We start from the raw sequence: 22,668 nt of genomic DNA, 5'->3' as shown, positions 1-22,668 counted from the left end.
GCGCCCTCTGTAGGTGAATCATTCATGTGATCCATCCAAGTGCTTGACTGTAAACGAATGAATGACAGTCCTGCAATTTGACAAAATGTGGTTTTTCAGATCATCCGTGAGGCCAAATATCTCCAGAATACTGCAAATTACAAAAACTAAAAACAATGTCTGGGATCTAGTTCAGATCTGACCTGAAAGCAAATTTGTAAAACTGCCAGAGTATCTGTCTACAACGGCAAATTGGTGGGAAATTAACCATATTAATTATTCAAGGTGTATCTAATCTAAAAGAATTCTCGTTTACATGGAATATCATGTAAAAACAAAATGCCCAAAAAAATCCTTGGGATAGGTAAAACCTTAATAACAAACCTGTAAAACATTACCAGAAATGCTTAAAAAGTTGTTGCTTACCAATTTTTAACAAAAAACACAAAATTCAGTACCATCATAGTTTACTTTGAGGGAGTTACAAATAAGTTACACTAGATGGCGGTATATGCCAAGAGTTTAGATTCTGTAAAATACACACAACTGACAGCAAATTTGCTTACCACAAAAATGAAAGTTCAGTCCGTCATGTTTTGTACCATTTCTGATTTTATTTCATCAGTCATCATACATCTACTGTTTATTTAAACTTCATACAAATGTGCATGTTGACAAAAGTAAAATCATCTATGATCGCTCACACAGGCCGACTCTCACTCTGACTCACACCTGTACCATCTTCAGTCTCATCCCACCATGTCTGCCCTCAAAAAGTCCTTTTTTCAATTGAGAAATGTAATCAGGAGCTAATCAATGGCTTTGATTGATTATGATCGTTAAAATATAAACCGATGGACATATGTCTAGTTTACTCTTTCAATAACAACAATGAATGACAACAAAGATGTGCTAAGCTCATCAGGTCATCCTGCCTTAAAGGAGCAGACCTACATGAAACAGCTACACAGCTGAGTATCAACACGTCAACTGTAAGCTCAGAGGAAATTTGGAGAGTTTAGAGCACTATGAAGAAAATGATGGTGCATATCATGAAGAAAAACAGAAACTTAAGTGCTTGCTAGAACTGACTTAGAGATTTCTCCCCTTTTCTAGATTCGGCTTCTAGATTTGTCTCTTTAATCAAGCATAATTATTTCCACTGTCTTCAGGCTTGATCTCCTGAATTTCTTTCTTTGCACCCCCTACCATGATTTTACATCTCATATCTTGAACCTCACTGAAGTTCATGTTGCCTAAATTCTTATTACTATTATTAAATCCTTTTGGGGGTTTTGGGGTAAATGGATGATCTTGGAGAAGAGCCGGTGCTGGAAGGCACCATCTGAGGTCAGATCAGGAAGCCTCTTTGACGCCTCCTTGGGGACACGTTCCAGGCACTTCCAACTGGGAGGAGAACACGAGGCAGACCCAGAATAGACTGGAGGGTTTATTTATCCAATCTGGTCCGGGGACCTCTAAAAATTCCCCCAGGAAGAGCTGGAGAACGTGGCCAGAAAGAAAGGGACATCCAGGCTACTTTGTGCCGGAAAAGTCTTGTGGCTCAGGAGGAGTTAATGGAACTGGGCAGCTTGAAGGAATTTCTTGTTTTAGCATCCAAGCGTTCTTGTTTTACTTAGAACCCATTGCAAATAACTTCTACTTACAAGAGTCAAACGTTTTTGTAAACGTCTTTGTGAAACCCCTGGAAGACTGAGAAGCTTAATAATGTAAAGAAGCTGCTTTTAATAGAAAGCTGGTGGAACTTGTTGTATCGGCTTTATTTCTGGACCTCCTCCTTTGACATTTCAGAATGATGAAAAGGAGGAAGAGAAGAAGTTGTCTTTGGATGACTAAACTGGAAAGAGGATGTGAAGACAGGCTACAACAAGAAAAACCCTTGGCCCATAGTTTCAAGGAATTCCTTGAAATTCTGTTCTTTCCGGTCTAAGAAACAATTCTGTGTGCAATCATTTGTGAACATTACCTCTCAGAAACACCTTCCAGGTTCCAAACTAAACTAGATCCATGTTTTCCTTCTTTTTGTCTCTGACTCAAAATGAAACGGCCATTTGTTAACTTAAGGCTGGTAGTGGTGGCCTGAGGGCATCAAACACACACACTCATACACACATTCAGGATCACAGCATTATTTTCTTAACGTGATTTATACATTTTAAGCAAACCCATTCTGAAAACCACAGTAGTGCAAGATTAACTGCAAATGAACTTTGTGAGTGATCCAACCAAGGCTTTAACATTCTAGACTCCATCTGAATTCAATCATCGACCCTCTGTTTGCGCAGACACTCGCATGATCTCGGTTTCGGCTACACAATCTTTGAACAAGAGTCCCAGCCTCTTTATTATTGAAAGCACTTTCTGAAATCAATCTTCTGCTTGTACAAATATTTACTGGAACACCTGCTGAGACAAGAACGCATCTGATGGTGACCCTCAATATGATATGTTTGGGTGAGGAAACAGGAGCGCTGATCCCTGGGACTGTCAAAGTGGTAAAAGGTGTTTACCAGCTTTTACCAGCTTTCAAACTCAAGCCATTTTCAGTCTTATTTAATGGTTCTAAATCACATCTGAGCTGTATCTTTTATGAGAAACACTTTGACCGTCTCCCCCTGCAGCTCAAATAACACCTGAGACTTTAACTGTCAATGAGCTACGCAGAACACTAATAAAGTCAAGCTCTAATTTGGATCTGTGAGGTACTGGACTGTTGAGAATCGAAACCTTCATGGGTGAGTAGAAAACAGAATAAGTACAAAGGTAAAGTTCCCCATTCCAGTTCAACATCATCAGGCTTCATCTTAGTTCCTCGCATTGGTAAGAAAATCAACATTGTCAGGCAGAGCAGTCAAACTATCTGAGAAAATACGACAAAACAAAACATTCAAAGGCTCAGTCCTCAGTGAAAAAGTGTCCATCGGGTGTTACGCCTCCTTTTCATCACATTCAGTAACACGCAGCTGCTTCCAAGAGTTCATCTCTACTACATTTAAGGCTGTTGAAACAACATACTTTTCCACCAGTACAGTTTAAGCCCAAGCTGCATTCGATCCAGGCCAGGAGTAGGGATCACGTTTCCCCACCGAGTGTGAGGGTTCTAAGAACAAGACGAGCTACAGAAACCTACGCTTTCAGGACACCTCGATGATCTCCATGCTTCCAGAGAAGCTGGACTGACTCCCCATCTTACCGATCTCCTCGCGGGACCGACTCTCTGCCATGCCGTCGCCAAACTCCATCTGGCAGCTGCGGCGCTTCAGCTGCTTCTCGAAGGTGCTCTCCTCGTGCCAACTCCTACGCGAGTCTCCTCTGTCGCCGCTCCTCTGCCGGCCGCGTCGCCGTACCGCCTCCAAGCCATGACTGCAGCTGTAAGCCGCAAACCCGCTGCCGCTCAGGATGGCGGACGTGGAGTAGAAGCGGGTGGACTCAGAGGAAAGGTACCAACCGCCGGCCAGGGAGGAGGTGGAGACAGTGACGGGTCCGAGCAGGATGTCCGAATGCCATCCTTTCAACGTGCCGCCGGCGCCGGGCTTGGCCAGGTGCTGCTGACTGCGGGACAAACCAAACAAAAAGCTAGCAGCGTGGGTGTTCTCCTCCATACTGCCACTGCGGTGGAGTTGATGGGAGCAATGTGGTGGAGCTGGTGGAGGTTTGACTGTGCTGGTAGCAGCGGTGGATGTGGAGAAGGTGCTGGAGGCTGCTGGTGCGGCCGCCTCAGGTCCGTCTACCTGCTCCTTGTCGGGACTTTGTTCGGGAGTGGACTGCTCTGAAACCTCCTCCACCGGGGAGAACTGGCAGGGTTTGCTGGTGGGGTCTTTGAAAGCTGAAGGTTTGAAGTACTCTGAGGTGTCCCCTGATCCAGCGTGAGCGACAAAGACTCTGTGAGCAGCGTTACCACTTGGCTCACCGTATGACTTTATGTCCAATGAAAATGAGCGTTTGAGCCTGGCGTTATCCTCTGCTCCCTCTGTGAGCTGCAAGCCGCTGAGGGCCTGAGCCAGGAGCCGGTCCTCAGCTCCATCAGCTAAGACACACGGCAGGGTGAGGGGCTCTAGCAGGGCCAGACTGGGGCCCACTGAAGGTTCCTGCATGCCACCTGCTGGCTCCTGAACACAGTCTGGAATCCCCAAATGAACACGGGCCTCATCGCTCGGCCCTGGATGACTGATGGACTTGAGTTTTGTCTCAGTACCGTGAGGGCTTTTGATCTTTTTCTCAAAATCTAGAAGCTGGCCCAGGAAGTTAAAGTTTGGGGAGATGGTTGGCCTCTTTTCCTTCACAAATCTGAACACACAAAGACAAAGAATGTAGAATATGAGCTGCTGTATCCTCAGCATGCATTCTCCGGCCATCATTAGCGGCTCTCATGAACATCGTTAGTAATTGGCAACGACACAAAGGAGAGTTTAATTAGAGGCCAAAATGAGGAAGTGGGCTCATTAGGACAGACATTCTTTTTGTTACAACCTACGGTGAGAGGAATGTGCACCATCAAAGATCCACACAAACCTTGTGCAGAGGAATGTGTCCACAGAGACAAAGCACCGTGTTCAGCTACACAACACCAGAGGCTTTGCTCGTGGACGTGACACAAAGTTCTGGCATTATTAATATCTCTGTGGCTTTCCTGTGACGTGGCTCTCACCTGTACGCCTCGTCCAGCGACATGTCCATTCTCTTCATGATGTACGCGATGGCGATTGTGGCCGAGCGGGAGATGCCGGCGAGGCAGTGAACCAGGACCCGGGCGTTTGAGGCTTTTGCCTTCTCTGAATCGCACAAGTACACACACACACACAGAGAAGAAGAACAGACAAGGCTTAGGAACATTTCATGACAGAGTGAGGGCCCTGCATTTAAAGGTTTACCAAACAGCACACATAACTTCACACACTCAATAAAGAGTCAGAGTCTCAGTGTGTCTGTGATACTGACCTATGAACTCTACCGATTTATCCAACCAGGGAAGGATTTTCTCACAGAAGCTGTCATTGACTGGAACACGCAGGAAGTGGGACTCTGGGATGAAGTCTGGTTTGGGACACGTGTTACTGGCATTCAGGACGTATGCAATGTCATTCTGCTGCATCAGCTCCTGAAATAACAGTCAAAATCATTCACACATGAATACTGGCATCTTCTCAACACTCCATAGACCTGCCAAGTAAAAGGCCTCAGCGTTCCTATGCCTGTTCCCAAACCTCCTTGAAACCTTCCGAGGATTTTATGTCGAGAACTTGAACTCTGTCAATGAGTTGTAAGTGTAACCCACAGCAGTGACAGTGTGACCCTGTTAGTCTCCACAAAGCAGCAGGACAAATTGCTGCCCTCAGAGGCTCTTAAACACAGACTACACAACAAAGCTGTCATATATTAGATGGCTGATTAACACTGAGCTAAAGTGAAAGCAGACTGAAGCTGGAATGAGTGGTTCTCAAGCCCATCAGATGTAGGTAGCTGTAGGTGCTGTGGGACTCAAGGACGCCTGATTTTCTCCCAACGGTAATCCAAGAACAAGGATGTTATTGGTCAAATGGGATCACATGACACTGAGGTGTATCTACCTTGTTGAGGACGTCTCTTTGGCAGCCCAGGTACAGGTGCGGCAGGATGCGTGTGGGCCCGACATTGGTGACAGGCAGGCAGGGCTGAGAGACGCAGGAGGGCACCAGGGTGGATTTACCCTCACACAAGCCGGGGAAAAGGTGGGAAAACTCGCTGAAGCCACCTGGAAAACCAAACGTGCACACACACAAACACTGGTGATGAGCACTTTCCTTCACGTCCACGTCAGCTCTCCGCCCCTCTTTCTTTCTGCATATTTTTTGTTTTCTTTCTGCTTTGCTTTGTACTCAGTCAGTTTTCCTGCCTCACAGTTGGTGTAATCTCGCAAAATGGAAAAACGTGCTTTGGAAAAGTCTCAACAGCTGGATGATGTCAGCGATCTGCCTCAGCTGTCTACTAGTAAACACAAAACAGAGCTGCTGACAGACAAACGATGACAATCACTGGAGTAAGGCCAGTGTTACTGCAAACGGATATATATGTACACAACAGACTCGCAGCAAAGTATCTCAACAACTACTGGCCAGATGTGGATTAAATTTGCTTTGGATAATCATGATCCCTTGAGGTTGATTGGTTGGATTTTGGTTAAACCATCATTAGGCCAAAATGCTCCTCTGTAATTACCTCTGTAACTAATGACTTCATGGTCCATTCATGCTCCACACAGAACAAACCCTTTATTTATAGGATTTGGACAGTGAGATGTATGTGTTACCTTAATGTGTTTAATGCAACTTTATGCATGTTGTGGGTTTTATATTTCATCTGATTACCACATGTTCTTTAATGTGTTTGTGTAAGTAAATATGAAAGTCTCAGTGTCTTTGTTTGTGAGTAACTGCATGCAGAAGTTAATCCAATAAGCTCAACAAGAGGCCAAACAACACATCTTACATTCATTGTCACAGAAGGATGAACCCTTTTCATCTAAATGAGGAGCTTAAGAATATAAAAATCATTAATAAGTTATTTGTTCTGTCCATCATATTTGCACTGCAGGGCATAACGCGCATTGCATGTTCTATGCTTGTTGCCTAGTAACAAGCCTTGGATCAGATGCTCCGTACGCCATCAAAAACTCTGCAGCCCAAACCTACACTCAATGTCATCTATCTTTGATCAAAATCTCTCCTCCTCCTCCTCTCTTTCTGTCCCCTGCCCCTCCTCATCCTCTCCCGTTTCCCCCTCTCTCTCTCTCCCCTCCTTTGCCTCCATCCTCCCTCCCTCTCCCTTTCCTCTCTCTCCTTCTACTCTCTCCCCCTCTCTCATACTGCTTGTCTTTGTTATTCGCCTCAAACACTTTAATGTGAGAATGCAGATGTGAAAGAAGGTTAAAGCAACGTAAGTAAAAGATTAATGTCAATTAAACCACAATCTTAAATGTAAATAAACTCCATATTCTGCACATAAGTCACATAAACGATGTTGAAACTAAATACGCTGAATGAAAACATTAGCTACGTTCATTAAAGGGATCATGAGCGAATGTTTTCACAGGATATTTTTCACTGAAGGGAAGCGGAGCCGCGGTGCTGATTACAGCCGACATTTCCTCATTCACGCTGTCACGCCGGCTGATAGATGAACACTCAAAGTCTCGGCTCAGTGGCACTTGATGGTTTTGTTTATTAGTCTGAGCGACGGGCCAGCGGCAGACGTCCTCCCTTCTTTCCACTGAGGGTTGTGTTATGTAAGCATGAGGTAATGCTGGACTCCACCCTTGCACGTAAAACCCAAAGGACTTGTGGGGTTCCCGAAATCTCACTCTTTCATGCTCACTTAACAGCTACACAATAGATTGTGTGTCTGTGTGTGTATGAAAGAGGAACCTGTGTTTTTCCTCATGATATAATAAACATCAGCACAGCAGGGGAAGCTATAAAGGGAAGTTGATTAAAAAAAGGAACAGGATTGTTCCTCCAAGTACACAGTTTACTTTGTGTCTTCCTGACTCAGACTGGGTGCTGGAGGGGGAGAGACTCACCTGAGAGCAGGTGGACAGATGGGAAGCTCCTCTCCAGTTTGGCCAACAGGACGCAGAGAAACGCCTCCGAGCTCAGGGCCGCCGGGTCTGACGAACTCTGGTCGTACACCACCACCTCCTGGTCGCCCGGCAACTCCAGCTATGCAATTGGTGAGAACGCATTGTAAGGAAAGGAGCAAAAGATGCGAGGAGGAACATTTTATAACACAACCTGATCTTGTCCTGTCTACCTCTGCAATGCATTCAGCACAAGTACGTTTATGACATCATCTGTTCAGGTTTCCACCAGGTGTGTGGTAGAAATGTGACTTCCTGTATCCCGTCGTGTGTTTTCATCCTCGCATCTGTTTCCTGCTCTAATCCGTCCTTCCCACTGGGATCTGTCCACTTCATCATGGCGCCAACACAGCACTGCGGCGTCGAAGGGAAGGCCAGCAGTGTTTTCACATGAAAGAGTTCACTAGCATAAATGGCTCACGCATCATCATTTTATTTGTAATGATTAAAGTTTATATAATAGTTCAATAATTAGGACGCTTACTGTCACAATTTGACTAAAAACTAATTTGCCTGCATTTTCCGTCTGCACTGTAGGCCAAACCGTGCAGAGAGCACTATCTTCTTCATTCTGTAAAAAGGTGAGCGGAGACTAGGTTACTATGGCGACGCGCAGACACCAGGAATTGGCCGAGCCTCTCATCCAATTACAGCCCATGGAATCATAAATGGTTTAGAGTTGATACGATACTTTTCTCCTGCAGAATTTCAAGTTCCATGAGTTTTCCAGGCCCAGAAACACGATTTTTAGATTCCATGACTTTGCCAAAGATTTCAATTATCGTACGAACCCTGTGCAACAAGCCTGCTCCATGAAATGATCTGAACATGGGCTTTGCAAATCCCCAAATCACACTGCTGGGAATGAACTTGTAATAAACCCCGGAGTGTACGTCATTACAATATCCTGACATTTCACCATAGAAGAGAAGACAAAAGTATTTGGATATATAAATACACATTCCTTCGACAAATACCAACAAACAGGACGCATGAAATCGTTCTGTGGCTACAAAACTACACGTGGCTGCGTTGACATCTGAACCATCAGCTCATTGATCCGTCACTCTAAGCCTGCCGTCCTGTCCGTCACCAGCATCTCCTCACTGCGGGGGCGCCGCTGCACCAGTCGGGGGGTCCCTGGCAGCCCGCACAGTCCCACTTTGAGGCCAAGCGCCGAGGCAGAACCGTTGTGGCTTGGCTACGCGTCAAGTCCTGCTCACTTGAGGAAACAAGGCTTTCGCTCCTTCATTGCGCGCAAAGAATTAATTACAGCTCACAATCATACGGAAAATGTTGCCTCAGTTATAAAAGGAGCGGGCGAGCTTCCTCCAAGCTGTTATTCCAATTTAACACCAGACCACAAAAAGGGAGGCCTTGAAAAACGTCTTTGTTAAATATACGCCGTGCTCAGATTGGACGCCCATATCCAGCCAAATCTGAGGAGCTTTGGGATCGGGAACGTGGTAAATTTAGGTTACGGAAAACTACATTTACAAGGTTTCTCAGCGCTACATGAAACGGAATTTAACTAGATGTCGAATGAAAGATTACAGAAACAAAGCTGCATGTCAAAGCGTTTTGGAGGACGGACTTCCTCACCTTCTTCTTGGCCGAGTGCTGGAGCAGCTCATTGATCTGGACCTTGTCCTGCTGCAGCCTCCTCTTCATCAGCTTGGAGCAGTTGACATTGACGGCCTCCAGGATGTGCGAGGCATTGTAGTCCACGAACGGCCTGCTGTCAATGAGCAGCACCCTGTCCAGTCCCCCCTCCAGCAGGGCCACCAGCGCCTCTGCCCCAATGGGCTGTGCCACGCCTGACCTCACAACCCCAGGTCCGGGTGCAGGTCCAGGTCTAGGTCCAACACCGGACCTGACTCCCGTTCCCACGGGACGCTCAGACATGACAAACTATTTCTAACTCTGCTCTCCCAAAGAGCGTCCCCCCACCCCCCCACCCCCCTTCTCCTCCTCCCTCACTCCTGGCCCACGTCGTCCTCCTCCTCCTCCTCCTTCTTCTCCTCCTCCTTGTCGTCCCGGGCCGGCGGTCCAGCGCAGTGACGCAGCCTGGCGAGGGCCCTCAGGAGATGAAGAGCTCCATTGTGTCGGCCGGGTATGATGTCATCCCGATGGCGCTTGGCAGTCCGAAAACCCCGGGCCAACAGGGGTGGGGGGGGTAACAGGCGCGAGAAAGAGAGAGAGAGAGAGGGAGGGAGGGAGGGAGGGAGGAAGGCCTCACTGTGGCCCTTAAAGGCAAAAAAGCAAACCCCCCACTATCTGTCTTGTGTTTGTCAGACTCTAGTGTATGTAAGTGTGTGTGTGTGTGTGTGTGTGTGTGTGTGTGTGTGTGTGTGTGTGTGTGTGTGTGTGTGTGTGTGTGAGGTGGGGTGGGTGTGTGCCAAACGATGTGTCCACAACAGGCTGGTTCTACCGAGCGGAGGAGTCTGTGTCAGAGGTGGGGGGACGGAGGTCTTATTCACACCATTGCAGCCGTGAGACAAAAGAGGTCTTTTCTCCTGGACGGAGCGGCGATGACATCACCCTGCACCTCGCTCCTCGTCTTCATGCTCAAGTGGTTATCAGCCTTTGGGGGGAGAAAGGAGACAGAAAGGAGACAAAAAGGAGACGAGAATTAGATTTAGCGCCGGGCTCAAATCGAGCGTCGCGTCCATTGGAAGAGCCTCTTTAGTAACGCCGCTCTGCATTCGTTTAACTTGGCGTGATAAACTTCTCTCGTCAAAGAATCTTTGTTCATCTGCTGCTGTGTTTATGCACCAACAGCTGCTAAGAGAAACTGATGAAGCCATTTATTCATTAATCAACCGCAATTCACAATTATTGATTGGCTGAGTGTTTTACTCTTTGATCAAGTAAAACTGACTGGATCAACCACAGCGTTTATCATGACACCAATCGGCCCATGACATCCTTCTTGTTGGAATACGGAACCACAAAACAGCGGAGCGCCCCCTATTGACAGCATGGAGACACACAGACCCATCAGAGCAGCGAGGAGGCTACACGCACACAGAAACGGTTTCAACGCCAAATAACCAACACCTACTCATAACGCCTGATGAGTGACCTGTCTGTGTGTGTGTGTGTGTGTGTGTGTGTGTGTGTGTATGTGTGCTCTCTAGGCTGGAGCATGAGCGTTGCCAAACATCCCTGTCTCCTGCAGCGGCCTGACTCAGAGCAGACTGCAGCCGGGAGCCCAGGAAATTCCCTCGCCCTGTAAAGACCTGCAGTTACCAAAAAAATCCCCAGAACATGTTCCTCCTCCAGCAGCCCACACACCGGGCACCATTACACACACACCCACACATATACACGCCGCGTGCCGAGAAAATGCTCTGCAGGTTCCAAAAGCAATAAAAAATGTTTAATTCCTCAGTGCGTTCCCTCTGCTGGAGCTGACACGTTCAGCCACACGCAGCGTCTCCTTACATTCCCCATTTGCCCCGAGTGGCTCCAGGTCTCCGGCTCACACACACTCCAGAGGCCCAGGCGTCGCATCTCCACAATCACATTTCCAGCCAATGCCGTCCAAACATAGCAACTCCTCACTTCGTTTTGCACGGCGGCGTCTGAGCCACAGCTGCTCCATTAGCAGTACGACTGATGTTAAAGCTGTGCTACAGACTTATTAGGATCATGTCATTAAAGAAAACGCTCTTCTACATGTATGTATACAGTTTATCTATACCCTATATCAGCACATACAGGAGTTGGCATATATACAAAAATGAATTTCATAATTAGACTTCTGTTTAGTAGTTTTCTGACATATTTACTTGAGTTGGTTATTCAATGCTTTCATTTATAGCTCAGTTTGCTGGTTAGAATGTCTAACCTTTATTGACAACATCTGAAAATTGATAAAGTTTTAACCGTTTAATGACTTTGCTAAAAGCTACATTACAAGTCCTGCAGTTAAAGTTGTACTACAGTAAAAATAAATGAATAAACGATTGTTATTACTATGACTACTGCTATTACTGCTACTACTCATTGTCCAGTACAGTTTAGTAGTGTTGTTGTAAACAGAGACAGAGATAAAGATATGAAGCTAAAAACAAAACACCTTTAAACTCATTTATCGGAGGTCAGATTCCATGTGAAGCTCCCACACAACAGCTGGGAGGCCCGAGGCGCCGTCATGTTCCACTTCACACTCTGAACGGGAATAAGCGCTATTCCAGTGATGCTTTTCAAGCCGGGACATTCCTGTCAAGATATCTGATCTCTGTCAAATTGCCGGCTACAAAATCCTCCAAACAGATGGCATCAGAGTAACCTAATTGCAGTCTTATCGGATCTCGCCCTCCGCTGAGATTAGAAAAATGTCTGTATAAGTGGAATGTTGCAAAAAGAGATCATGGGGGGTGAATCTGCTCACATCTGTGCGTCTGTAAATCCTCACACTCAACAGGCGTAATCAACAGATGCGTTCAGATCAATAGAAACCCATGGAATCAGAGGAATCCTGTTCAGGTCCAAGTCAAGACCCAACACCTCAACTTTGAGCCAAAGTAATAATCTGTAGAGTCAATCTATACAAACTGTGGATACTGTCAGAATGTGTACTCATTACGTTCCACATAAAGTATGTAATCAAATGAAAATGCACCTAGATGTGTTTATTCTTAATCTTTGTGTAGGGAAGGTATTAAGACCAAGTGAAGAGACAAATCAATGGTCAAGTTGCTGCTGATAGTTTACGGTTATGAAGCATCTAACTCATACATAAGTATAAAGTCTCCTTCCTTCAAATTGTTTTCTGTACCAAACAGTATGTTTCTGTGAAAGGGCTGGCTGACTGATAAGATCTGAGCCTAGGTCAGCTCTAAAACACGCTACATTTACATGCATTACAGTGTTTATATCATGTTTGATTGCCTTGTTATTATTATGGCCATCAGGTTTTAATGTCAAAATAAATGTAATGTCAGCTGTTCTTCATTAATTTGTCAACATAATAAACTGCTTTATCTCAACTTCATCTGGAGTCAGGAGAAAATCTCTTGAGCTGATATGATGTCATCATCTGAGGCCAAACTGCTCCCAGCTAAAGCACATTTCATGTTTGGGAGGAGGCGAGGGTCTGGGGGGGGGGGGGGGGGGGGACAGGGTCAGGAGTGTGGATGCCGAACAAGTTCAAAGGCTCGATCATGAGTCGCATCCAGCAAGTGCAGCCTAAGGTCCCTGCTCACAGAGCCCTGGGTACCTTACAATCACTGAGCTCAGATGAAAAATCACCAACGGGATCACATTACTTCCACAAACAAAAACCACAAGCCAGGCCTGCTTCCATGTGCGTGTTGGGCTCAGAACTTATCAATCAGACCTCCCCTTATTCACAGTCTGTTGCCAAGATGAGATCACTATCTGCAAGTTTAACCCCGTAAAGGGAGCAAATCTCAAGGCCCCAACCTAAAAGCTTGCAGACGAGGGAACAACGACAATCCTTCCTGGTTCTCGAGACGAAAACCTGCCACCTCTCTCTGGACAAAGGTTAATAACTTGCTCAACCGTGATCACAGGCAATCAGAGGACTTTGGTCCTTGGCACACGTCAAAAGACAAACCAGACCAACGAGATTACAGTTGGTGAAAAAGGAAATGAAGGTCTGAAACAGTGGAGGCTGAGATGACCTGTGCCAAAAAACAACACAGGCCAAATCTCCTTCAGGATTTAGGTTTTGGGACGGTACCGTGGCCAGGAAATCAAATGACTTCAGATGACATTAGCATCATCAATCAAGATATCAATAAAGTAAGTAGCCTCAAACAAGATCAAGACTAAAGGTTGGTGGAAAGAACCTGAGCGAAACATGACATGAACATTGGACCAAATCAGACCTAAAGGAGCGCATCTAGTGACAAATAAAACCAATTCCACTCACATGGGTTTGAGTTTTAAATAACACGACCACTAAGTATCTCTTTAAGGAGTCTGACCCCATCACAGCTCGGCGAGGCGCCACTTCAGTCAGCCACCTGACGTGGCAGAGAGACAACAACCGGGAAGAAACATGACTACAACGGAAGGAATCCGCCAGTCAGGATGATCAGCCAGTGATCCACAAGCTGTGGTCTCCATGAAAGGTTTGACACTCACCAGAACTACACTATCACACACTACAGATGAGACAACCTTTCATTCATACAGCTTCAGCCTCAACAGGTTGGTCATATTGACCTAACGGTGATTTACTGCATCTTATCAATGAACAGTTATAAATTCACTTTGATTGGATTATGCTAAACAACCTTTTCTTAAACTTTTTCCAGTTTGCTCAGGGTATGAAGAACTGTGACTCGTAATAAAATAGCGATGAAGGAGCCCTGGAGCAGTGTGGCGCCAAGTAGACATGATGTTCTCATCCAGCATGGTGTGATGTCATCCTGCATCCAGTCTGATATTACTGGATTTTATTTCTCATGAGGACGCCAACGCACCACCGCACTGCTGATGAACCACTGAGGGTTTGATTAATGAGGCCCTTTGAACGCCATGACCAATATTTTTGGATAAAGCCTGATAGCAAGTATTTCACCACAAATAAGGTTAGTAGTTTCAAAAAAAATTAACAATCTGATACCAAAGCCAATTTTCACCCCCTGAATAGTCAAATGCTGAATGGTAAGAAAAGAATTGAAAAAGTCGAAAAACACTGAAAAGTCAAGAACAGCTCTAAAATTCACAAATCATTTCATGCCAGAAGCTGTGAAATAATACCAAAGGGTTGAATCAGGAAGAAAAAAAGGAAAATAACTGAAATATTTGGTTAAAAACTAAAATCAAATGGAAATAATAGAGTAAGAAAAAGTGGTTATATTGAAATCTAAATAATTTGTCTGGAATAACTTGAAATGTTTTGAATAACTCTAGATAAATGTGTTATAGTGAATGAATTATTTTCACTGTTATTCTTGACTTTGTATTAATATTTTGAATCATTAGAAAATAATTAACAATGTTATTCAATTCTTAACCATCTAAATAAGTAATGTAACATAATCTTTAATTGTGACTGGACTTAAAAGTGTGTTTCTTTTGTTTACTTCTGCACTTGTAAACCAATCAGACGCGTTATAGGGAGATGGAATCCGTCTGGACGTTATCGCAGCTCTGGATGATTCACACCCTGAACATTTGCAGCTGGTTTGGTGGGACGTCCTCCAGCTGTTGCTCTGTCATCAGTTGTTACATGCCTCCGTCTGTCCGCGACGATCCACTCAGGCTGCTCGCGTCCAAAAAAACACACCATGACACACTCTGGCCCTGCGTGCTGCTTCTTCTTATTCTTCTTCTTCCTCATGGTTTAACACTGAGATCATGAAGGGAGCTGCAATGTCTTCCTAATAAAGTAGATTTACATTCACAGAGGAGTGTAACTTAAAACTTGGGGACATTTCGTTTTGCGGATTATCTGTCTGTCACGTTAGTTCAACATGGCCAACAAAAGAAGTGGCTTTCATGCTTTTCCTTCTTCTACTATATCCCTGGAAGTAAAGATGTTATACCCTTTGGTCTAGATGTTAGACTTGTGAAAAGTTTAATTTAGTTCCGTCCTGAAGGTTGTTAGTTGTGTGGATCTTAGTTCCCCTGGCGGGAGTTTCCTACTGTGTTTCGGTCATTTTTAGTTCCCATAAAGAGACGTTTCCTTATTTTTGTGCCGACGGCGCAGGGTGACTTTGATGAATAGGTCACCTAAAGTACCGACAGAAACCCCAGAATTGTTAAACAGTTATTACTGCCTATAATAATGTGTTAACTGGACATCAGAGGACATGAGTCATGGTGCGATCTAGGACCCAGAGGCTGGAATGTCCTAAGATTTCATCATGATTCTCTCTCAATTCATAACTTTCATCCGCAACAGCCCAAAATCTCCCTGTAGGAGGCAGCAGAAACACACTTTCCATAGGTTCCACAGGTAAAAGAACAACAGTTAAGAATTATTTTTAAGATAGAGTGATACAGAGGTATCAAGGCTCTGTCAATTGTACAAGAAAGAAATTTATGCCAACATGCAAAGATAATGTCGTTATTGGCTGCTATCCACGACTGTGGTTTTGAAGTGCGCACCTGACTATTTATACCTGAATATGAATAAGTACTTTAAATGTAAAATATGTCATGGAGCACATGCCTTGCTTGATAGGTCTGCATTGGTGTAATGAATCAGAGTGTGTGTGGTATGCTGCTATATATACTTTATGTATGAATGTACATGTGGGGGAGATGACAGATATGTTACAAGCGGATCCAAGAGAAATTCTCCCCACGGGGACAAATAAATTACAATTTATCTTATCGTCTAGTTTGAGGTTTCTGACTTTCAAAAAGGGTGGAAACATTTTTACCTGCTACTCTCACCAGACAACACAAAGCTCCCCATGCAAATTTACTGAAAATAACACAAACAAGGCAACAACTCAGTCCCAACAAGCTCAACACAAACTCATTAATGTTCACAACTGCCGATAAACCGAAATCACAGGATGCTATTAAAGTTTAATTAATCATGAATAGCAGCTGTACACACTTTGGCTCAATTAGTCCTTCATATTATTGGCAGCTTTCGCCATTTTGCCGTTTGTTTGTTGTTCACAGACTGATGTGAAACCTACTAACTGCTTCTATTCACTGTGTAGACATATGAAGAGATCAGAATGTGAACGTTTGGCACATTAGATCAATTTATTTCAGAGAGGGGCACAACAGTGTAACAACTTCACATAAATAACAAGCTGTTGTCTATAACTGTGATTAATTAAGGGCAAAAATAACATTTATTCTGGACATCAATATTATGTGTTCAAATGTTAACATGAAAGTAAAATTAACACGACTGTTTTTAGTTTCACATTTATTTTGGTGCGGTTTCAAACCTACAAATATCTTAAAAAGCTGAAATTTAACTTAGTAACGAGAGGAACCATCATGTTATGTCCACAACACAGACATCACGTATGAAGCTACAATTTCCACTGGCTGTTAAAGGTTTTAACCTTGTGTCAGCCTTTTAAACCACGTTTAAACACTTTCACACGAGAAGACAACATATAAACCGACCTTGTCTCACTTTCTCAACACTTTGTTTCCAGCGTTTCCGTAGTTTCAGACGACTTTGGGCGACATTGGCGATTTAACGTGCATCTATTAGCGTTAGCTGCTCTGACATTTTCTCAGTCCGCGACGACTCACCGGCAGCAAAATTCGGACACAAAAACACCAAAATAGAGTCTTTTTATATTTTACACGTATAGTTTTAACCGCTTACACGCCGCGTTGAGCTCACACACGCGTGGGTAAAAGTTTAAGTTAGGCCCAGTTAACGAAACTTCAGCAGCTGATCATTTTTGGTGTTTTAACCTGAAATGTCGCAAACTTACCGTTTAGGAATTCGACGTAGACGCAGAAAGGGGCGAAGGAAGGATCCGTGCCGCCGCAAACATGGAGCTGGTTCGGTGTGGAAACGGTGAAGTTTAAGCTGCGGAGCTGTATGAAAGCAGAAAGAAGAGGCAGAGACGGAGCCGCTGCCATGAGAGATGAGGTCACCGCGGTAAAAATAAAAGCATGGCGTCATCCGAGCTGCACAACAGCACAGGGGAGAGAGAGGGGGAGGGGGGGGGGAGCGAGAGAGAGAGAGAGAGCAAGAGAGACACGCAGAGAGAGAGAGAGAGAGAGAGATAGAGAGAGAGAGAGAGAGAGAGAGAGAGAGAGGGAGATAGAGAGGGAGAGAGAGTAGGCAGTGCCGCGTCTTAAAGGGACAACCCGCTAGTTTAACCGAGCGAAGATGTGTCAGGCACACACATCACCAAAGATCGTCTATAGAGGCGTAAACCAGAAAACACTTAATGACAAACTACATGAAAAGAATTATGATTTCAAACGGAAGTATATCGTAATGCCACATGAGAAATAAATATAGATTAAAGGTAGATCTTTTTTCATCTAATTATGACATAATGTCTTATAACTATATCTACTAAGCTCATAATTATAACTTACTATTTGACATTAGATTCGCTGTCCACTTCTTGTGAAATCTAATGATTGGCAACTCATGCTGGAGGGATTTTGTTGAGGTTCTTCATCATCAGCTGATTACACTCGTCAGCTTTCTGGCCTCCAGCCTCTAAACCTATTCATGTTGTTTTCGCTGTTGTTGTTGTACACTCACACTCATATCTTCACCATAATCGTTTGTTCCTTGTCACAATCTAAAATTACCCAATACACAGACGTTCATATTCTTATGCCGCCTTTGTCAACAGACCTGTTGGCAAAACTGATAAGCGCAGTTTAACAGTTGCAAGAGGAAATGTGGGGTTTTTTAATCAGTCATATGTAATCACTGATACAAAAAAGGAGAACACATTAGAGGAAGCTGTCTTTCTCAAATCAGCAAGGACTTTCCTCAGTTCTAATTGCATTTGTTGGGTAAATTCCCCCATCAAACATTGGTGGGTCTTTTCACAAAGTGAGCCAGGGTGATCATTAAGGTTTGTGTTTGGTGTGTTTATCAGAGAAGGACGGTGTGGGGACAAAGGATATGACGAGAGCAGAAGAAAGCTGAAAGGTTTTTCATACTGGAGCAATTAGCATGCATGGTTAACTCAGACTGCTGAATCTGAATGAAACCATCAAAGCCAGAGAGCTGCAGCAGAGTGGATGCTAAAGCTTCCTATTTACATTTACATTTGACAGGAATGTAATAAACAACTATGCAGACGTAATGCAACAAAGATAAATAGTTGTATATGAGACAATATGACAAGCAACACATGACTCAAATTCTGGTGGTTCACATAGTGGACGCATGCACACAGTGTGTTTGTAAGTAGATGGTGCTGATGACTAAAGGTACTAAAGGTCACAGCATAGTGAATACTGTCTGTAGAAACATCCAGAGTATGAATGCTGCCTGCTAACCTGCTGGTATTGTGTTGTGACTGCCACATATTCGACATCAGCTGCTGAGTTTCCCTGCCATGGCTGCTCCTGATGTGAATCAACAATGGCTGGTTTTTAGTTGTCTGCCAGTTGTTTGTGGTCGTGACTCCCACACAGACCAGATCAGTAGGACCCCTCATAGCTCTGTACACCCAGAGGTCAGGGAATCTCATTGACTAGAGCATATCTGAAATAGTTTTTGTCTCAAAGTTTGATTGAAACCAAGATTATTCAACAAGACTTTTCATTGCTAAGTATATACTAACGACTGATGTTTTCATTGAAAATAGTGAACAATGCGGCCTTTGGATTATCCAGAGTAAGAGGAGCATTGTCTCTGGATAGACACACAAAGGCCAGAAATCTCAGTAGTGGGACATTTATACACATACAGAAGAATGTTGCTGACGTCCGACACCCAAGGAGCAAGTAGGGAAACATATACCTGTGATTTGTGAGTGCTGTGCAGTCCAACTGAGCACAGAAACACAATCAGAGAAAATTAAGAATATTTGGTGGTGGACTTAACTTCTCAATTCAGAAGCCCTGGGAAGTTATCGTGTGTCAGGTCAACATAGGAGAATGTTATCTGACATCTGAAAAAAGTCATACAAGTGGAAGGGAAACACTCAGATGGGACACCTGAGACACTCTGACATGTTTTACTTCACTGTGTGAAATATCACATGGATATGAGAAATTATTTAAAATGTTAGTCTTTCTCCAATTCCCTGGACTAGAAGTACAGAACTAAACAGTTGTATTGTATTTCTCCTTACAAATTCTTCCATTATCCTTCCAGGTTTCATAATACAGCTGACCAACATGTCTGCCAAAACAAATAGAAAATCCAAGTACAAAAACATTTTTTTTCAAAGAAAGAAAACAAGCAAAACTAGAATATTACACTGAATGGTATAATTTAATGGATCAAGTAGAAAATATGATATAGACGTGGGGACTTATAAAGATACTTCAAAGACTCGTCTACCAGTATTTACCTGAAGTAAAAACAAATATGTTGTAGTGCATGTTAACAACTGTAAGAGGCAGCATTGCGCTTTGTGCCGTACAACCTACCCGAGACTATTTACTAGACGAAGAAGAAGTCGTGGCGTTACGTCAACCGGAAACGCTTCTTGATGTAAACATAGAGCAAAACGTCTGCCGTTGTTTATGTTAGCTCCTCTGTTACATGTCAGCTGTGATGTGATGCGTGTTTACTTCGCGTAGTTTGACTTTAGCGTCGTTCTCAAACACCATAAGCGGCTCGTCCCTGCTACTTTAACTGCCCGTAGCTAAACCAGCTATCGACACCGTCGCGCTGGCCAAAATGGATGATAACAAGGTAAGAAAGCTAACATGCTTTGTGACTTAGCTACGTTTTGTCTTTAGGCTGAGACTTGAAACTATAAAGCTAACCAAAGTCAACTAGTCTCTTTAGGTGCACATGTAACTATACTAACGGTGTGCTAATCTAGTTATACTGTATTTACACGTTAAAGCTGTAAAGACATTATTAGCTCCAATGTTTTGCTCCACAAAGAAGTACAGAAATTCCCACGAATCTACTGTGGGATGTCATACATACCCACAGTGTAAACAAATGACATGTACAAGCATTTGCATTTGATTTTAATTGCGTCCTTCATGTGTTTATCTGTTTTTGTACTCTAATTGTATCTTGTGTTGTATTTTGGATTGTCTTGTATTTTGATTATCTGTACTATACACTGCTGTGTTTTTATATCAAAGTGTCTTCGGGTACGGAAGATGTATCCCAGTGGCAGTAGTCTGCAGGTATGGTATAATGTTTGTAGCTCTGTAAAAAGTTATGGTTAGGTGTGGCTCATAGAGTGCTACAATCTTGGTGCCTGCTTAGCGGTACGAAGGCGATCTGCATATTGAATGTTTAGACTGATAAACAACACTTTGTCGTTTCTGTCTCTAGATGGTGGGTGGTAAAGTGAAAAAGCCTGGCAAACGTGGCCGCAAACCTGCAAAGATTGACTTGAAGGCCAAACTGGAGCGGAGCCGTCAGAGTGCACGGGAATGCCGAGCCAGGAAGAAGCTGAGGTACCAGTACCTGGAGGAACTGGTTTCCAGTAAGGAGAGAGCCATCTGTGCTCTGCGGGAGGAGCTGGAGATGGTACATACATTCATTTCTATGTTTCTGATGGATTACATATAAAATCTGCAAAATATATTGTAAACTCCCTATAAAGTTGTGAAAACATTTTTATCCGTCAGTTTAGCTCGGGATTCAAATGGGAACAACATTTATATAATGTGAATTGTAGTAAATTGATGTCATCCCCACATACCTGTATTCTTGTATTTTTCCCCACCAGTACAAACAGTGGTGCTCAGCAATGGACCAGGGGAAGATCCCTTCAGAGATCAAGGCCCTTCTCACAGGTGACGACCAGAAAATTCCTCAAGGGGGCAGCAGCACAAAGACATCCAAGCATGGGAAAAACAGCATCACCAGTAACGGCCAGTCTGGCTAGCAGCCTGGAGGATGACTCTGAGCTTCTGTAATGGAAACCTCTCACTGTGACGGAGGCTAAGGACGGACGAAACCAAGGCTTTAGAGCAAAACTCTTCCTGTTTCCATCATCTTCAGTCCACACAGTTTATCATCTGGTTTAGGAAAGCGAGTTTGTTATGAGTTATTCACAAAGACTCGTATGTAATTACACTAATCTAAGTGATTGTCTTCTTTGTTACACATTACCTACATGGATTATACGTATACATTTATCGCTTTAATCTGAATTTAGATTTGACAGCTGTTTCACGTAGATGAATTTAGATTCCATTTAGGAGTTTATGTCATACCGGATTTGAAGTGTGTTGCTATACATGCAATTGGGTTTATTTTGCTCTGTAGAAGCTGTTTTCTGTGTGTCGCTGCCTTTGGTGATCTGTGTATTCACTCTGTAAGGTGACATTGATGAAAATACCCAAAGGGATTGCGTCTAATTACATTTCGGAGAGTTTGCAGAAAAGTGAGGGCCTTCCTGGTGTAGCACTGAAAACGAAACGTAGATGTCTGAAGCCTGAAGTCGGTTGTCGCCGCCCTTCCGGCACATCCAGACTCTGACCAGGAACCAAATTGTACAGCGAAGTTGATAAGTCGATTGGATATATGTACAATATATTTTTGTATTTGTATTTTATATGGGCTCAGAGAAAGCACTTTGTGGATTGATGCGTGTTTATGAATGTATTGTGTGGACTGGATGTCCCCGTTAGTGGGATGAGTTGCATTTCCGCTGCTTTATTTTTTGTTTAAGCAACAGCTTCTCCTTTTCTGTGAACAAATTTGTTAGAAATGATCCAGTTGCTTTGACTTGACCAAATGTCTCCTCGTACCTTCTGTGATTCAGGCCGTCACCACATGGCTGGAACCTTCGTCTGTGCGTGGTGTTGCTAGATTTGTTCCTAACTACTATATTCAATCAGTTAATCTTTATTAATGCAAACTAGCTGTTCATAATGTTGTTGTTTTTTTAAAGTGGTATTTAATTTCCTAAATAAGTCAAAAATGATGCACCTTCTCAAAATTGTCATAAGCACTTTGTCAATGAAACTTTTCCGTCGAGGTTTCATGCACGTTAAAACTTCATCAACTTCATTCGCCAATTGATGCGGTGAACCAACTTTTTTGTAACCTAACAACCATAATGTGATTGAAGTCAGCATAAATCTAAATGGATATAACAGACCTAGATAATGGAAATGTAATTCAATTTATTCAGGCATCTCCTCATACTCTCATTACGGAATGATTCATGTATACTCAGATAACAGTGGAATTGCATTCATTCCGTGCATGCATGCATCCTACTAATTATTTATACTGTAATCTGTAATCGCAGTGCAAGTAATCAGTATAATGTGTATGTAAACTTACTGTGTGAGATCTGTGAGTGAAACCTGCTTTTCTGTTTCTCATAGAAATAAATCACAGCTGTGAGTTTGTTGATGTCTGAGTTTTGAGTGTCTATGGTCGTTCCACTACTTCTGTAATTCTTCTTGTCATCTGCTTGTAAAGAGAATAAAAAGGAAAAGAAGAGCAAGAC

At 43.6% G+C, this 22,668-nt stretch overlaps 2 protein-coding genes across 3 annotated transcripts; one reads left to right on the top strand and one right to left on the bottom strand.

Moving 5' to 3' along the window:
• Positions 1–573: 573 nt before the first annotated feature.
• Positions 574–17,263, bottom strand: dusp16 (dual specificity phosphatase 16). The gene is made up of 7 exons (XM_076160063.1): positions 17,017–17,263; positions 9,215–10,196; positions 7,556–7,694; positions 5,568–5,731; positions 4,939–5,098; positions 4,649–4,772; positions 574–4,287 (listed from the first exon to the last, which is right to left on the bottom strand). The coding sequence occupies exons 2-7, from the start codon at positions 9,515–9,517 to the stop codon at positions 3,135–3,137; spliced, it is 2,043 nt and encodes a 680-aa protein (XP_076016178.1). The 5' UTR covers positions 9,518–10,196; positions 17,017–17,263; the 3' UTR covers positions 574–3,134.
• A 2,411-nt stretch (positions 17,264–19,674) lies between these two features.
• On the top strand, positions 19,675–22,665 carry crebl2 (cAMP responsive element binding protein-like 2). 2 transcript variants are annotated; one of them, XM_076160087.1, is made up of 4 exons: positions 19,675–19,928; positions 20,336–20,380; positions 20,532–20,729; positions 20,932–22,665. In XM_076160087.1, the coding sequence occupies exons 1-4, from the start codon at positions 19,914–19,916 to the stop codon at positions 21,088–21,090; spliced, it is 417 nt and encodes a 138-aa protein (XP_076016202.1). In that variant the 5' UTR covers positions 19,675–19,913; the 3' UTR covers positions 21,091–22,665. The 2 variants fall into 2 exon arrangements, with proteins under 2 accessions (XP_076016202.1, XP_076016203.1); XM_076160088.1 differs by lacking the exon at positions 20,336–20,380 and having other exon boundaries at positions 19,676–19,928.
• Positions 22,666–22,668: the final 3 nt, after the last annotated feature.

This window comes from Genypterus blacodes, unplaced genomic scaffold, assembly GCF_046128005.1.
Source record: "Genypterus blacodes isolate CSIRO-AG114 ecotype Tasmania unplaced genomic scaffold, CSIRO-AGI_Gbla_v1 ptg000103l_1, whole genome shotgun sequence".
NCBI lineage: Eukaryota > Metazoa > Chordata > Actinopteri > Ophidiiformes > Ophidiidae > Genypterus > Genypterus blacodes.
Note: the sequence above shows the minus strand (reverse complement) of the source record. Positions and strands in the feature narration are given on the sequence as shown.

What these genes read in the sequence shown, in the direction of transcription:
- dusp16 (XM_076160063.1), bottom strand. Translation starts at nt 9,517, where the DNA reads ATGTCTGAGCGTCCCGTGGGAACGGGAGTCAGGTCCGGTGTTGGACCT. An exon ending in AGCACTCGGCCAAGAAGAAG is followed by an intron (nt 7,695 to 9,214) that starts GTGAGGAAGTCC and finishes CCAATTGCATAG; the next exon opens with CTGGAGTTGCCGGGCGACCA. An exon ending in TCGCTGGACGAGGCGTACAG is followed by an intron (nt 4,288 to 4,648) that starts GTGAGAGCCACG and finishes TTGTGTGTTCAG; the next exon opens with ATTTGTGAAGGAAAAGAGGC.
- crebl2 (XM_076160087.1), top strand. An exon ending in CCAGTGGCAGTAGTCTGCAG is followed by an intron (nt 20,381 to 20,531) that starts GTATGGTATAAT and finishes TTCTGTCTCTAG; the next exon opens with ATGGTGGGTGGTAAAGTGAA. An exon ending in TGCGGGAGGAGCTGGAGATG is followed by an intron (nt 20,730 to 20,931) that starts GTACATACATTC and finishes TTTCCCCACCAG; the next exon opens with TACAAACAGTGGTGCTCAGC.